Source organism: Palaemon carinicauda, chromosome 28, assembly GCF_036898095.1.
Source record: "Palaemon carinicauda isolate YSFRI2023 chromosome 28, ASM3689809v2, whole genome shotgun sequence".
Taxonomy (NCBI): Eukaryota; Metazoa; Arthropoda; class Malacostraca; order Decapoda; family Palaemonidae; genus Palaemon; species Palaemon carinicauda.
Genome location: NC_090752.1, coordinates 42,410,231 through 42,427,446, shown reverse-complemented (window position 1 = coordinate 42,427,446; position 17,216 = coordinate 42,410,231). Strand labels below are relative to the sequence as shown.

Below are 17,216 nucleotides of genomic sequence, written 5' to 3'. Positions count from 1 at the left end.
CTGCGGGCGAGTAGCGGTAACCACAGTGGGTTGCGGAGGTTGACGCACAGTGTCAAAACAAAGCAACTTAACTCCACCCTCCTGTTGTTGTGGTAACTCGCGAACGTCAACGGAGGGTAGCGTGCGTCTGTGAACGTCAACGTGCGGCTGGCAGGGTACACTGCGCATGGGAGGTGGAACTCTCACAGGCGGAGTGCGGGAGCAGGTAGCGTCAGCGTCTACTGTACGCACAACCGTGGTTGGTTGTAGGCTAACGGGTGCAGCGTCAACCTTCTCCGCACGATACTCCTGCATAAAAGATGCTAACTGTGTCTGCATAGACTGTAGCAAAGACCACTTAGGGTCTACAGCAGCAGATGCGGCAACAGACGGGGTTACTGCCTGTTGCGGTACCACTTTGCCTCTCTTAGGAGGTGTGCAGTCATCGGAAGACTGCAGCGAGTCCGAACTGACCCAGTGGCTACACCTGGGCCGTTGGACTTGCGCGGAAGGGACCGACTTGCGCTTAATAAGCTGCGAGACCTTGGTCCAAGGTTTCTTACGAGAAACCTCTTCCGCAGACGAGAAGTAAATGGGCTCTCTCGTCTTTGTGTGGGTGGGGCGATCTTGGGTAGATACGCCCGAAACCACAGAGGGAAAACGTCTGTTCGTTGATCAAGGCCTGACGAACCCATAAGTCGTTCGACATTACTTCTCCCCTGGGCTTGGGAGCTTGCAAGAGGTCCCGGACTAGGTGAACGACAGGCACGAACAGACGAACCCTCGGACGCAACACTGTAACACTTGCGCATATCACTTTATCACTTCGATTTTCTGTTTTGCACTTATTTCACTGAAATCGAAATTAATACTAGCAAAAACAGAAAGCATATATAAAGATAAAGAATTCAGTGGCTGGAAAAGAGACTAAACACTAGTTCAAATAAACTACGTTTACAATCTCTCACCGCACATAGCCTGGGGACAAGAATAAAACCCTAGAAACGTTTTACCTTCTTCCCCGTACAGCGACTAGGGAGGAGAGTAACACGAGAACAACGTTACCCGCTTGAACGGAACGTTTTTTCTCCTCTCTCTCCCTCCGTCTCTATCTCTCTCTCTCTTTCTCTCTTGATTTCGCACCTGAGAGAAGAGCCCAATTATATATCGTCAAAACATGTTATTTGGCTAAAGGAAAAAACTGAAATGTTTTCCAAATAAAAAGTTCCTTTAATTTAGAATTTAAACCATTTAAGCTAAGAAGGAATGAACGAAACGTCAGAATCGATTTACTCTTACTGCAAAGTGAAACCGTGATACACTCTCTCTCTATCGTAACGATAGAGCGCATGTTGAACGTCCTGAACGTCAACAACTGCGTAGTCTAAAAAATTAAACGTTAGTTCATCTTTGAAAACAGTACGAGACTATCAAAGAAATTCTTTCATAAAACATTAAATTTAAAAAGTTTTAAAATTCTTTAAAGGCTAAATACGATATAACGGGCTCAACGTTGATTAACTTCGGTTCCAAGTTAGGACCGCCTACTATCAGGAAAGGTCGCATATAAACAAAACATAAAAATTTATTTTTATATGTTTATAATAAATGGAAAGTTAATCGAAGAGGCCTAATAAAGGCGGAGAGATATAAAATATATAGATCTATAACGTGTTAAGCAAAATTGCTAAAAACCTAAACATACTTCCGTCTAAGGGAAGGGTCGGCCATTTAAAAGTGAAAGAGAGTCCATACTTTCTTTGTCACCATAATTAAATCTATCCAAAACGAGTTCAAGTTTTGAGATGAAGATAAAACCCCTGCATAGCGAAAGCTCAAAACTGGAATAGTGTACTTCACCAAATAGTTGTGAAAACAAATCCAGTTAGTAACAGCGTATTTAGTAGGTCTTGCCAGTGGCACGACAGAGAGAAAATTGGTTCTGTGTTGACATGGAGTACTTGAGTACCTGCTCGACAGATGGCGCAGTTGATGAACACCCCCACCTGTATAGCGATCGCTGGCGTATTTTGTCCTTAGGTTTTTCTGTCGGGCAGCAGAGCTGACAGCTATATGATCACCGGCTAAGTTTAATATTGAAAAAATAATAATAATAATAATAATAATAATAATAATAATAATAATAATAATAATAATAAAAAGTGACCACTGTTTGCACAGGTATTAGGTGATCTGTCATTCTGGACCATAAACCTATTCTTAGGAAATTGAGAGTAGGAATATGCTGTCATGTGAAGTTATCCTTCTCAGATAAAAAAGTCCAGTACACCACCTCTCTCTCTCGGAGAAGGTGGGCAGCTCCCGGCTAGTCTCCAGCCTCAAGGGCTGCAGGGCCAAGGCCTTGGTGGCTTGCTTGACTACCCTAATAGCCAGGTTGGCTGGAGATGTAAGGCCTAGACTCCTTCCATGAGCCAAGTGCTGGAGGAGCTTAGATGTCCTTAACCTTTACTACCTGGAGAAGTAATGCTCCTTTCTCTGTTAGGGATACTTTGGTATCCTGAACTGAGAAGATAATAACTCTCAAAACCATCATTGCTCACTTGTGAGCAGCCACCGGCCATAGGTCGGAGACTGAGGGGCAACACCCCACTGTTCATAAGCATGGTCCTCTTCATCATGATCAAGAAAGGAAAGAGTACATAGTAACTGATCTGTCTCTTTTCTTTCCTGAAGTATTTTGGTACTTTCAAAAGAGGTGGTACCAACTTTCAATATAATCCTGTACTCAGGTACTCTGGTACACTGTGGACTGTTCCAAGGCAGTCAGTGACTGGTCTCTGATTTAGGCTTGCAAGCATCCATTCAGGCTGACCACATCCATTCACTAGAGAACTGAAACATTGTACCTCTCTTGCTCTGGCGCACGGTTTCCCCATCATTGAACAAGACCATTCACAGCTCTATTCATGACCTAGCTCCAGATTATAAGCTCTTGGATCCATTTAGAGATGAGCATTCACATTCAAAGGAGAGGAAACAAACCCAGAATGGGTTCATTATCACATCTCTATCCTTGAGGTACCATAGAGCATGGATTGTTCCCCCAAAGGAGGAGAAATCCAAACTTTCCTGATGTGCTTCTTTAACTGAAGCAGGGGAGGAAGACCATGGATTTGTTGAAAACTGCTCTGGCCAGAAAGAAATGTTCTCTATGACCCCATCGTAGAGAGTCTCTCTCTCAGGACCCTCCTAAGAGATAATAAAATGGGACACGACTCAACTTGAAGGTTGGTCACAATAACACTTCTTGGGTAAAGCGACATAATTGTACTTTGGATCAAATAGGTGCTGAACTCTTAATCTACCTCTCAGGAGGCATTCCTCAAGGGGTATAGTCTTACGAGAGAGACAGGTAATTTCTTGGCGGGTGGCCATTGCAAATTGCTTGGGTTTGAGGAAGATCCCAGCCATTTCCAAATCCCGGCAATGACCACCAGCAACCTTTTCCTTCTGAAGAGGTTGGACCCTGCTCCGATCATTCTTGCCCTTCCCAGGCTCAGTCAAGAAGAGGTGTTTGGAGAAAGAAGTGGGAAGAACCATGCACAGGTATTTCCTCTGCTGTCAGAAAGGGATGCCTTGCCTTGCACATTCCCTCCCTCTTCCATCCAGTTCCATTCCATACCAACCTTCTAGGTTTCATCTCTTTACATGTGACAGAGGAAGAAGATCATGGATTTTTTGCGCTGGAAGTCTTATACAACCTTATCTTCACGAGTCTCCACAGGGATGAAACTTGATTCCATACTCCTATCGCCAAAACCTATACTTGTCAGGCCATGTTCAGTTGAAATTTTTGCTCTATACTTAGCTCCAGAAAGGAAGACTTCATGCTTTTGGTGACTCAAAAGACTTGTCGAGCATGCAGGCCTTCAGTACTTCCAAAAGTGACTACCTGTATTTCATTCCTCAGGTGTTTATATAAGTGTCCACATGAATGTTATGCTTAAGTGACTTTGAATAACCTCTTCGGAGTCTTTCTAGAATGAGATCAAGACTACTCCTTGCCCTTATTATGATATGAGGATGTGATTGAGGAGAAACTGATCTCCTGTATAAGAAAAGGACAATTAACTTGGAATGCTGTGTCCGGGAATTTTACATTGTACAGTATTCATATCAGTAAATTGAGGATAATACACCTATTGCTGATCAGTAGGAACTGCTGAACCACTCATGGTAGCAAGGAAAACCTGTTGGCAATGGGAGAAGAGTCAGTTTGCTCTCTTTTTCTTCCTCCTCCAAAGGAAGAAGCAGTGGTTGTCATGAAGGAGGCCTCTCACAAAAAAAATTCTTTGGGAATTCTAATGTGTGCTCTTCTTTGGGGAGTGACATATCTCACAACTGACCATTACCTTGGGGTTCAGTCGGATGGATCCTAAGGCCAGGTGAGGGTAAGAATTGCTCCCACCTTCATCATTCCTGTTATAATATAGGAAGAACACTCTGGTCCTTAAGAAGTTTCTCTCCCTCTTCCGAAGGGAGTATCAGCTCTCATCCTTTGACCGGTACATTAGGGGTTGATCGAACGGTTATAAGCTCAATATAAATGTCTTCTTCTTACATTGGATGCAGGTGAACGGTCTTGACCAGGACCCAACACTTGACTCTATAGGTTTGGTAAAGGTGAGACATTTTGCACACCTTCCCAATCCTGCCATGAATAGGAGTGTTCTTTCTCTTTAAGAGCACTATCCTCCCTCAGATGGGAGTAATGGAGCTCACCCACCGACCGATTTCTTCAGGCAACATTAAGTGGAGTGTAAGCCTGATGTAACAGCTACCACTTTGACACTGGTTGCAGGTGAGCAGTTCCTCATACACCAATCACCAGTACTGAAGGCCAATTAAGGGTACAGTATACACCACCTTTGAAGCAACCCTCCTCCTCCGGAAGGGATTGACTAAGCTCATCCAGCAACCATTTCCACAGGACTTCATCAGGTGGACTGTGTGTCCAGGATGGCAGATACTTCTGACATTCTGGTAGTGGATAACTTTCCCTCCAGGAATCGAGTACCCACATTGTCCAGTTTGAGTGGAACATGCTGTCAACCTTCCTGATTCCTTTTCTGGAACACTCTGGGGTGGCCCCAAGTTTGGTGTTGTCCCATCTGTCTAGCTCTCAGGTAGGTCCCAATAGACACACTCTCTACGATGGGGGTTGTGAGGAATGTTTCTTTCAGGAGATCATGGACATCTATATCTGCCTCTGTTGAGGAAGCACCTCACTAGAGTTTGGATTCCTCCTACTTGGGGGTTGGGTCCTTGCTCGAAGGGAGCTTTGAACAGTCTTGCCTATTCTGGAGCTTATCCTCAGAAAATGGGTGCACTCACCCCCTGCTAATGTGGAAAGGGCATTACAGTATAGGGTCTTTCTCTTAACACTGTCTCTCTTCTTCGCTTCAGCATAAAAATGGGAGATGAAGAGGCTCCTCAGTATTACATGCATCCCTTTTCCTCATGGGGGATTATTCCATGCTCAAAGACAACCTTGGGCAGTCTTGTCAATCCTGGGACATAGATCCTAAGGTGGAATGGTCCTCGTCCTCAGGGCCCTGGCACACGTATCTACTTCTAACCTAAGAAGAGCATCATAAGAATCTTTTCCTAAAGAATGCCTCTCTTCTATGCATCAGTAAGAGAGTTTTAGGAGGCTACTCAATACTTATATAACACTCCTAGCTCCCACACAAGACCTAGTATGCTTCCTGTCTAAAGTAACGAATTCTGCATAAGTCTCTTGGAAGCCGCAACCATATCATGATAGTTGGACGTCTGATGCTGGCAAGTTACACAACAGAGCATCTTTCTTGTAGGCTACATCTGCCACAAACTCTTATATCATCCAGACAAGGGAGAGGATGAGTCTGTCTCACCAAAAATTTCTCTTCATATGTTTGGTGTGACACTGCCGATGCCACCTCTGTTAGGGAGAGATTTTCTGTATCCTAGTAATAGCTACCTTTTAAACCAGTACTGGCTGAGGCCTTAACAGCTTCTTCATCGCTATGATTAGCTAATTGGAGATTGTTGGAATTACATTCATTGCTCCCATGCAGGACCAGGAAAGATAATGTGTCTAGTAAAGAAAATAACCTTCCAGTTTGGTTCTAGGGGACTCTCACCAATGAGTAAGTCTCCCTATTATTAAGAATGTAAGGTTTGTGTATGGGGAGAAACAAACAACAAATCTCAAAAGTAATTTCTATTTTTCCAAGCTACACAAACGGGAGTCCTTTAAATTACATTTCCCACCGCAACTATCCCCCTCAGTCCTAGGCCTAAGGCCTGAAATAGCAATTCTGTAACAGGAGGGTGGGAGGGACTTTCATCAGCACCACTTGTCGTTAACCAAATACCTGGTTAACAATTCAATGGCAGTTCCAGCATTGCTTAAGCCAGATTCTTTTTATTTTAAAGGATCAGGTTTGTATAGCTTGCAAATATATAAATTACTTTTAAAATTTGTTATTTTAATGTTAGTCAGTCAACTTTCAGAACTTACTTGCATACATGTAACACATTAAAAAGCAAAAAATTTACCTGTTTTGTACAAGAAATGGTCACCTCAATATGGCAATTTGTGTCCACTTCCTACACTATTCTGATTTATATCCTGTTTAGATATCTTTCAAAGCCTTGAATTGGTCTCAAACACTTTTTGGTATCAGTTATCTTACAAATTACTTCTCTATTCACTCTCATACTACAGTAATTATTAACTTGAATATCCTTTTATAACACAATAACTTCCAACCAATTAATAAATATGTTGACATCATCACCCTGTACTGTACTATTATATAAAAATGTTAATCCTTATGGAACAAGTAAAACCAGGAACTATTGCCTTAAATCATCCTTACTTTTCATGAGTTTTTATGGAATTTGAAATCATATGATATCACATCTCTTTATCTTTTAATAATAACTCAAGTGCTTGAAATCATATCACTACTAAAAAGTTTATCCTCTCAATTATAAAATTTTGCTGAGACAATAACTCCTGATTATACAGTAAACTAATAAACTATTAGTGCTGTACCGTACTCCTTACTAATGTAAACTTCCCATTTCCATCCACTTCACTGCAACTTTAAATCATGCACAATTACATATGAATGAAACCTGGATTTTAAACAACTGCTCTTCAAAGTCATACCTAACACTGGAATGGAAAAGGCTGTAATCTTTGGCACTTAAAGTTGGTGAAGGTTCTTCTTCATGCAGGCTCGAGGTTGAATGATCATTAGTCTGTGGCAGGGGATCGTCCAAGCATGCAATTGCAAATGGGCCTGATAAAAGAAAAAAATGCTGATTAATCAAGGATGTTATTAGTACAGTAACTGGAAGTCCATGATCTATCATGATAAAGTAAGTAAATAAGATGAAATGAGACATACTGTACCTTAACATGGAACAACATCACATGGCAATTCTTCTGTAACAAAAAATTCTTATAATGTTTTTGAAACAAAATTAATCTTATAAAAACCAGTGACTAATAGCTTGCCATCATTAGGGTAACAAAATTGTTCTAGATGCTCCAGGCCCCTTCAAAGGCAACCGCTCACTCCTTATTAAGAATGGGTTTGTATGAAAAAATCCCATTTTGGTTTGAAATATTAAATTTTGAAAAAAAAAACAATTTTGTTTTGAAAAAATAATTTTTTCACCACAAAACCATTACTTACAGATCCAACTACAATTAAGGTGAGAGAGGAGCTGTTAATGATTCCAGACTAGCTAATTGTGACCCAGAAGGATCTGCACTAGCTCTTTAGAATTAATATTGAAAGTAGAATCTGGTAAATTTTCAGAAACGTAAAAATCTTAGAATCAACCATCAACGATACCCAATCCCACCTCACCTGGGGATATGGGGATGTAACCAGTATATATCTCTATAACAGGTTACACAAGGGAAACGGTTCTACCTGCAGACAGAGGAGGCCAGCTTTGCAGAGTACCATAGGTGCTGTTATCATACTCAGGGGGTAAGATGAATGAAAGAAAGAGCCAGTGATTCTTTGTTGTTTATCCCAGAGTTAACCATGGTTAAACTCTGCCCTCCCCATCTGTCACTTGTCCATCAAGGAGCCTGAGGTGTTCAATCCATTTACTGTGCAGACACCACAGTGTCAATGGAGAATATCTACATGTTCCCGTGGGTCACGTCTTGCAGGAAGTGGGCAGTGAAGGTCATTTGATGCTTCAACAAGCCCACTGACAAGGCCTGGGTCACAGAATAGTTTCCATAAGTGAGCAGTGAAGGTCATTTGATGCTTCAACAAGTCCACTGACAAGGCTTGCGTCACAGACTAGTTTCCATAAACGCTATGGGCGTACTCATGCCCTTATTATAAGCTCTAGGTCTCCTCTATAAGGAGAAGGATCAGGATTCATATGCTCGGTCCATGACCTTGCGAATCCAAGCCAAGAACGTACGTACGTGTTCAGATGATCCTTCTCTTGACCTTACACAGACTGACAAAGAGTGCTGACACTCGGGGGCAAAGTCCTGTAGTTTCCTTGAGGTAGCACCTCAAGTTCCTCCCTGGTATAGTAGCCATTGATCTGGATCATTGGTTATGTTATGAAGGACTCCCAATCTGAAGAGCTCAAATCTGGGATCCAAGCTGCCAGGAACCTAGTAGAGTATTCCTGGCCCATCGCCGTGAAAGAGAGACGTTGAAGGTGGCTCCTGGGATTCGCCAACTCTCTTGGCCGAAACCAGCACAAGCCGGAGACCTGTCATCTGGGTCATGTGAAGATCTGCTGCTTGGAGTCCTGGGTTGTAGGGGGCACCCTTCAGGTACTGAAGAAAGTGAACCATGACCCATGGAGTAGGTCTACCTTCAAACTGAGGATAGGAGGCTCAAAACTCCATATGAAGAGAGGCGAAGCTGACATAGATGAAAAGTTAATTCCTTTCGGTCTGAAGTCAAAGTTCAAGGACGAGCAGAGGTCTTTCATTGCCGAGATTGAGAGAAGCTTTGTTCCTGAAAGTAAACGAGAAACTTCACTATTACGATAATCGTCATATCAATGGGAGAGATAACCCTCCTACAACCCTAACCAGAGAAGACAGTCTACTTGGCCTGGTAGACCGATGCAGTAAAAATTACGCAGGCATCCAGACATCCTCTTCACAGGTTGTTGAGGAGGTGGAAGGTCTCCAAGCGTAAAGTCGCAGTGAAGCTACGGATTTGTGAAAGATGTTCACACGTAGGGAGTTCTCTCGGGATCTCCGTCAGGAGTTGCAGACGAGTCTGCTGGGCAAGACAAGTCTGAAGGGCGAGTCGATTCTGAAGGGTGAGTCGAGTCTTCTAGCTAGATGAGTCTGAAGGGCGAGTCGAGTCTTCTAGCTAGACGAGACTGCCAATGACAAGGCCTGCTCCAAAGAGCAATGGCAGGGAATGGATGCAACCAAATCCAGCCAGAAGAATCCCCAGAAAGGAAGACCAAACAGGTGAAGGAAGTCTTTCCCGCAAACGGGAAAAGGAAACCAACGTCTACTGCTGCTGTCGGCGATTTTTCCCACAAGCAGGAAGATTGTTGAACAGTGGCTGGAGGAGGGACTTTCCCATGGAGGGAGAGCGGACGAATCCAATTCCCGCCGGGAGAATCCCTTGATGGGAAGACCAAACAGGTGAAGGAAGTAATTCCCACGGACGGGAAAACAGCGACCAACATCTGTTGCCGCTGTAGGCAACTCTCCCCAAAAGTAGTTAGATTGCTGACCAGTGGCAGGTGAAGGGACTCTCCCTCGGAAGGTAAAGTTCCAACACCTGGACGCAAACATTCTGGCCGAACTCTCTCTATCCCATCAATGAGTTCTTGCTCAACATCGAGCGTTACCTGAGAAACGTAGCTGAAGCTCGTTCCTGGTTTTCCATTAAAGGGGTTACCCTTTGTTAGGAAGGCTGCCCTCATCTCAAGGAGATTTAAATGACGGTACCAATTGGACAAACACTAGAGCCTGGAAGCTGAGTGAGGCAGCATGTGGGCCCCCCCCCCCTTCTTTGATGCATCTGAAGGGAGCGTCAAATCTGGGGAAGGGATGACGAGGTTGACTCCTCGGCTGCTATTATCATTTGTCACCATCTTATCAGGTTCGCCTCCTGGCCGGATCCCGTAGAGACCAGAGAAAAGGAAGAGCCCTCGTACTGAACCACCTGGGATCTGACTGCCCTTGAAGAGTTTGGATTCGAAGGATTCCAATGAAGGATTGACTAACCAGAGTGAAAGGGTGACCCATGAGACGTAACCACTGCTGGCTGAAAGCGCATCTCAAAGAAGGAAGAGACTACCGCTATGCTCCACTTTGAACCCAGTCACTCTGCTGAAAACTTCTACCAGCTGATGACGATGAACATGTCTAAGGATACCCATCTCTGAAAAGGAAGCCGGGATACCTCTCGATATTTACTTCAATCTTCTGGTAGTAGTAAACTCAAGAAGTTGTCAAGGTTGGTGACAAAGATAAGCCACAGAGTCTATTAGGATCAGCCAGTCATTTAGAAGTCTTAAGAGAACGAAGCCAATTTTGTAGGGTCAGGTTGACACCGCACCTTGACATGGAATGAATATATGAACGAAGATACTTCCTTGAAAATGGATGTCCATGAATCTAGGAATATGAGTCCTAGTGGTCGAACGTTCACAGGAAGTAATGTGGACTAATTGTTTGTTTGACCATATGCATTCTCCTCACTGGACAGAGTTTGATGGACTAACTTGTTCCTGGAGAAGAGGACAAGACTGGAGACTTCTATAGGAAGAACTAACCATACAAGCTCGGAGATGTCTTGATGACATACGTCATTCTGCCAGAAATACGTAGTCCCTGAATCCGGACGTCCGACCGGATGTTCGGATCACGAAGGTTAAAGAGATAACAGCTCTCACACCTCAACAGGTGGGTGGAAGAGAACGACGAGTACAGTATGCTCTTGTAGCTGGGCTACGGATTCTCTGTCCTTGTCAAAACGAGATGAGTAATCCGAGCTCTTAGGAGGGGATTACCCACTACAGGAAAAACCTCCCTCGAGGACGAAAAAAATTGGCTGATGGGCAGAAGAGCGTCATTGTCTGAGGGTTGACAAACAAGACCAAGTTCAAGCTTAAAGTTGGTCGTATATTCCTCTCTGGGGGAGTACCTCAGGGATGGAGGGCTGAAGATGCTCGTACAAAAATCCAAGGGAGCATAGGCTGACGGAGACAGAGGGCAAAAAGAGATGCCAACAGGCTCTGGTGATAGGAGGTCACCCGTCCAAGTGATGACCGTACCCCACGTTGCCTAACTTCACTGGTCGGAGGAGTCCCTGCAACTAAGTTGCTAAGGCCATAGTGTAAGACAGTGCTGAATTCAATCCCTGAGAGCCGAGGGAATGAAAGAGAGAATAACCCCACGGAGTTGTCTCCCAAAGGAGGTATGAAGGGCTGAGGAGCAGATCCAAGGAATTAGCCCAAGAACTGTAACAGAGATCCAACACATTCTCAAACTTGTGGAAAGAAGAGAAGCAAATGACCCCAAAGGATTATGCTCACAAGATTCGTTGGGACTCAACAGAGAAATTCGGCAAAGGCGAGTGGTCGGAAGATTTTTATTGCGGCAACCGCTATGTAGAAGTATGTTGTACCTGCCAGGGGAGAATAGGTGTGAGCGCATGTGCAACTAACGCAGGTCTTAACAATGAAGACGTTGGCTTGTAAGGTGACCATATACCGTAAAGTGACACAAGGGCAGAGGTAGCAAGTAGAAGCGGCGATTTCGTCCTTGAGGCACATGGCACGTAAGCCACTCGTTAGTAAAAAAAAAAAAAAATGCTAGTGGTGGTCATAGAGAAAAAAAACACATTCATGAGGGATGATCGTTTGTGAATTCTGACACGGACTGGAGAGCTTATGTAGAACACTGCCAATGGTATACACAGTCTCTTCGAAGCTCAGAAAAGATGGAATCATCGGGAACCGAAAACTCGGCTTGTGTGAAACAACAAATTCCAAGAGACGAGTGGGGTATTAAGCACCAAGGTTAACATTTGCGTTTTACTCCGCCCGTCAATGGAGAGTGCTGGGATAGGTTCCAAGAAGGGAATGTGTGCTAAACTACTTCAACTGCACGTGGGAAGCACTACCCAAGTAGCGCATCTCAAAGAGAGTAGGGGAAGACGGTCTATGTTGTCACGATGAGGATACTCTCCGAAGACCAGAGGAGGAGGAGGGTCTCACCAAGAAGAGCAGTATGCTTGTTTGAAGTGAGGGTCTCAGCAACAGGAGATTGTCAAGGAGAGAACCTTTACCTAGGAAGGAAAAGTAGATAGGGGAAAAGCATCAGGTGCTGGAAGCAGTTGCTGGTATAACAGCAACCTGGAAGAGAGCTGACTAGTGACAATCCTGTACAGGTGAGTGATGATCACAAGCTGGTGAACAGCAAGCAAGAGCTGGGAAACGACGAGCAAGAGCTGGCGAGAGAAGATCACAAGCTGACGAGCAGGCGAACAGTGAGCTGATGAACGGAAAGCTGACATAAATTGAGCTGGGGAACGGAGAGCTGGCCGAACAGTGAGTGATGATTACAACCTGGTGAACAGCAACCTGGAGAGTGACGAACACAAGCTGGCGAACGGTAAGCTGGAGAATGACGATCACAAGGTGGCAAACGACGAGCTGGAGAGTGATGATCACGAGCTGGCAAACAGTGAGGTGGTAAGTGATGATCACAAGCTGGTAAATGGCGAGCTGTAGGTGAGACGAGTCAACTGGGAGTGACAAGTCTGCTGGCGAGACGAGTAAACTTGACGAGATGAGATCAGGGTGAGACGAGTCTGCTGGGCGACGTGAACTGCTCCCTAAGACAAAGAGCGGGAAATGGAAGAGTCCAATTCCTGCCGAAGGAATCCCCCAAAGTGGAGACCAAACACATGAAGGGAGTCTCTCCCGCAGACAGGAAAAGGTGACCAACATCTGCTGCCCCTGTCGGCAATTCTTCCCAGAAGCAGGAAGATTGCTGAGCAGTGGCTGGTAGAGGGACTCCCTCGTAAGGGAAAGTTCCAAGAACTGGAGGCAAGCAACCGCGCGGTACTCTCTGCTTCCCCTCAATGAGCTCTAGCTTAATTTGAAGGAAGACATTGAGTGTTGCTCAAGAATGAAGCTGTAAAGGTAAAGGAACATTTATATATATATATAAAAACATTACAATAATAATTAAATATACTGTATATAAAAACCTAAGAAAAGTCAAAGGCCCATAAAAACAGTTGGGACGAGAGAAAGACAAACGTCTACTCTCTCCAAGCCAATAATAAAAAGTGAGGAGAAAACAGGTGTGCCTGTGTGTGAGCAGGGTAGCTGGCTACCACCTCCTGGGTGTAGTGGTAGGGTACTGTTGTTTACAACTCGCTAAAAGTTTTATGGCTATCTTTCAGCTAATAAAAGTATAATCATATAAAGAGTGAGGGTTTGTATTTAGTGTAACAACTGAAAAATAGACCTAGATTAGTTGATAAAAGTATTAGATATGGAAGCAAAAGGACAATTTCAGTAGAAATTATAAAAAAAATCATGCATTTCTCACCAATCATTAGTAAGGGGAAAGATGACAAAAATGTTTATAGTGTAAATGTGAACTTATTTCTCAAGGTCAATAGGGAACCCTTTTCAGGAGACATAAACCCTGACATGTAAAAGCACCTCTAAGAAAATAATTATGAACTCTCACCAAAACCAGCTATTAATTCTACTTACCTTGGACCTTGAAATCCACCTATCTACAGTACCCGCAGTAGTACAGAATAATTACCATTTCCATTTCAAAGAGCCTGAACCATCTGGGATTATTTCATGACTATGATATGGGCTTATTACAAGCACTTTATTAGATTTTAGTAGAAATATTTAGGGAACATTAAATCATTATGTAATTATAAATCTGGTAATATTACAGAGTCCCTTTCCAATTACAATTGATTCAGAATTATCACTTACTCAACAATTGACTTACACTAAATAACATGCCTGCTTGTTTACAGTTAGCAGAGAGGGATTTCAATTGTCTCTCTCACAACACATTTTGATGCATATAGGCTCTGAATTGTACAAGCAATATTTTCAACACCAACCATAATATCTAGCTAAAGTAAATAAAACCCTACATCAAAACAGAATTGAATAGAATTTTTTTCAACACATTTTTACAAGTTCTGTTTTTATAACCTTCATGGAATATCTTTCACAGAATTTGAAAAGCTCAAATTCAAAGAAATGGTGTTGTCAATTCCTTACCCCCAAAAATTAGTACTGTATCTATTCCCATAACAGCAAAATTCAGTTTCTGTACAGTATAATAAATAATGAAATTTTTCCCTTGCATAGCAGTCTGCCTAGTGGAACTACCTTTTTACATTTGTGCAATAATTTGCAGTTTACATTACAGAAGCAAACACATAACATATTCAAGTAAAATAAAGAGATACTCACAATATCAAAAGACTATCCTACCTTCTTTTCTCGAGGGTGAGCTTCCATCACCAGAATGGGTGGGTGAATTTGATTTATCTCCAGTTTGCACCCCTAACGTGGACGGCTGTTTACACTGGCACAGCATCTCCGTAAGGGCTACTGCTAAAAACTGGTCCACTGTTGTACTTTCAACCTGTTTGTTAACAAATTGACCAAATTTTATGATATGATAAATTCATAGATAATTTGTATTTTTCCTAACGATACAAACCTTAGCTATTTATTTAGGGGTATTACTTCCTGCGAAGCTGAAATGACGAGCCATTAAAATTTAGCGAGGGTTAACTACCCACACCGCTAGTTAGCGGGGACAGCTTGCTACCGCTCCCACTCACACACCGGTGATTTTATTCACTTTGTTTGAAAATAGGACTTCAAGGGGGATAAGGCTGGCGGGCTAGTTTGTATAAATAGCTAAGGTTTGTATCGTAAGGAAAAATACAAATTATCTAAGAATTTGTCATTTGTTCCGTAACTGGAATACAAACTTACGCTATTTATTTAGGGGTGACTCACCCATTAGGAAGGGTGGACGTCCCTGCCAATCTGATTTTTGGCATTACCCAGGGGCTCCTTATCAGAGTACGTTAGTACTCAAAATAAGGAGTCCCTGCGCCTCGCTAAAACCTCGCTACACAAAGTCCACGGCCTACGCAAGCTATGTGTTGAGATATTTAGAAGCGTGACTGTCTAGGTAAAGTTATTGTAAGTCTTTTTGTAGGAAGAACTGTTGTAATTAAGACTTTCCCAATACCACCTCTCCAGGGTGTGGGGACGCAACAGTATTAGCTTAATACTAGGTACACAAGGGAACATGGTTTACCTCCAGTGGTTTGAGGTCAGCTTATGCACAGAACCCAGGATGCTGCTTTCCCCACGAGAGGATAGGATGAAGAAAAGAATAAGAGACATTCAAATCTTTTCATTCACGCAGACTAAAGCGGGGTAATAGTACCCTCAACCTTCTGCTACTTGTTCAACAAGGAGCTTGAGGTATACAAAGAGCTGTTGTGCAGCCACCGTAGGACCGACAGAGATCGTATCGAGTTCCTGTGGGTCACGTCTTGCAGGAGAAAGGTTGTGAAAGTCACCTGGAGCATTCACACCCTTGCTTGTAAAACCTGCGTCACAGAGTAATCTGCTTAGAAGGGTCAGGGGCATGGCTATGCCCCTGACATTGTGAGTCAACATGTTGGATGAGGATCTGGATTCAGGGTGTAATTGATGACTCTGTGAATCCAGCAGAGGTGATGTTTTGGGGATCCTCCTTTTGTCTCTCCCAGTGCTGATGACAAGAGAAGGGACCCGGGTGGGCTGTTGCCATTTTCTTGAGGTAGAGTCTCATACCTTACCCCGGGTACAGTAATAGATGATCTGGATCATCAGTTACAAAGTGGAGACTTGTGTAGGATCCGACACCTCTGGAGACTGTGTCTGGCAACATACTCGGGGATGAAACTGAACGTTGCCTTTCACCCTTCTCATTAATGGGCGATGTCGAAAGAGAGACCTTGAAGTTCCTTGATTCGTTTGGCCTTGTCAAATAGTGTAGGAACACTGTCTTCTAAACCAGGTGAAAATTTGTTGCCTGGTGAAGTGGAATGCCTGGTAGACTGATGCTGAGGAATTCCTAGGATATCTAGACAACCTCTTCGGAACTTATTGCGAAAAGCCTCTGTGAGAGAGGAGGTACTGGGTAGTCTCCAGGCGTACAATCATGGCAAAGCTATAGCTTGTGAGCTTGTGGTAGATGTCGTAGTGTGGTTGTCTGACGTGGAGAGGGTTCTCTTGGAGGCTCTATCAGGAGCTGCAGAAGGTTTGGAAAACATTCTGCGTAATGCCATAGCAGAGCTATGAAGGCTGACCGATGTTCTAGCCTTCTTGAGTACCCTTATCCAGACAAAACAGGGATGAGACGTAAACATCGTTGTTGTACCCACCGTTGTTGGCATGCTTCTTGCCAGAGAGTCGTGGGGTCTAGGACTGGGGAGTAGTGGAAGCCTGAGGTTCAGGAGCGTTGAGAACAGATCCCTAGTTGGAGAACCCCGTAAAGTCGGGACTTTTTCGGTGACAAGGTGATCCAAAGACCATTCAGTACACCATTACCTTCTTTCACTTAACCTTACAGGTTTCGTGAGGCTGCCCATTCTCCCAAGCTATTGATTTGTCATAGTGGGGAGCAGCAGTCCTTAAGGTCCTTCTGGGAGCATTTGATAGTGTTTTACAGTTGTCCTAGGGTGACTGTTTTTCAATCATCCACTTAGCCTGTGTGTTTGGCCAGGTGTGCCGCCTATGTCTACTTCTTGTTCATCCCTTAGAACACACTAACCTTGTTCTAATGCTGACAGGCAGACCTCCTTTTAGTATTGCGTTACTCATTCCTAGGCTTCCCTTCTTAGTTTTTTGTAAGCTAGCAGCTAGTTGTTAGAACTCATTCTCTGTGCCTTCTTACTGCACACCCCTTCGAACGCCATATTAGTTCTAATACTACAGTTGGGCCTTCCTATCCTGCCGCCTCACCAATTTCTGAGTCTCCCTTCCTAAAACCCCACCTCCACTTGTGCCTGCTGGTGCGTTTACTTGCTTTGGAACATTGTTTCCCTCCCTGTCCAGTTCTCTGATGACTGACGTGTCCTTCGTTGCTAAATAGATGGACGGGATAGCTTGTGGCCCCTTTCCCCTTCCTAGTT

General features: G+C 43.7%; 1 protein-coding gene across 1 annotated transcript in view; it reads right to left on the bottom strand.

Annotated features, from left to right (window-relative positions):
* The window catches only part of LOC137621527 (ubiquitin carboxyl-terminal hydrolase MINDY-3 homolog), a 102,783-nt gene that overhangs the window by 56,353 nt on the left and 29,214 nt on the right, over positions 1–17,216 (bottom strand). Inside the window, exons 3-4 of the mRNA XM_068351886.1 lie at positions 14,506–14,659; positions 7,163–7,295 (exon numbers count right to left, since the gene is read on the bottom strand). Coding sequence (XP_068207987.1) covers positions 7,163–7,295; positions 14,506–14,659 — 287 coding nt within the window. The remainder of the gene's footprint in view (positions 1–7,162; positions 7,296–14,505; positions 14,660–17,216) is intronic.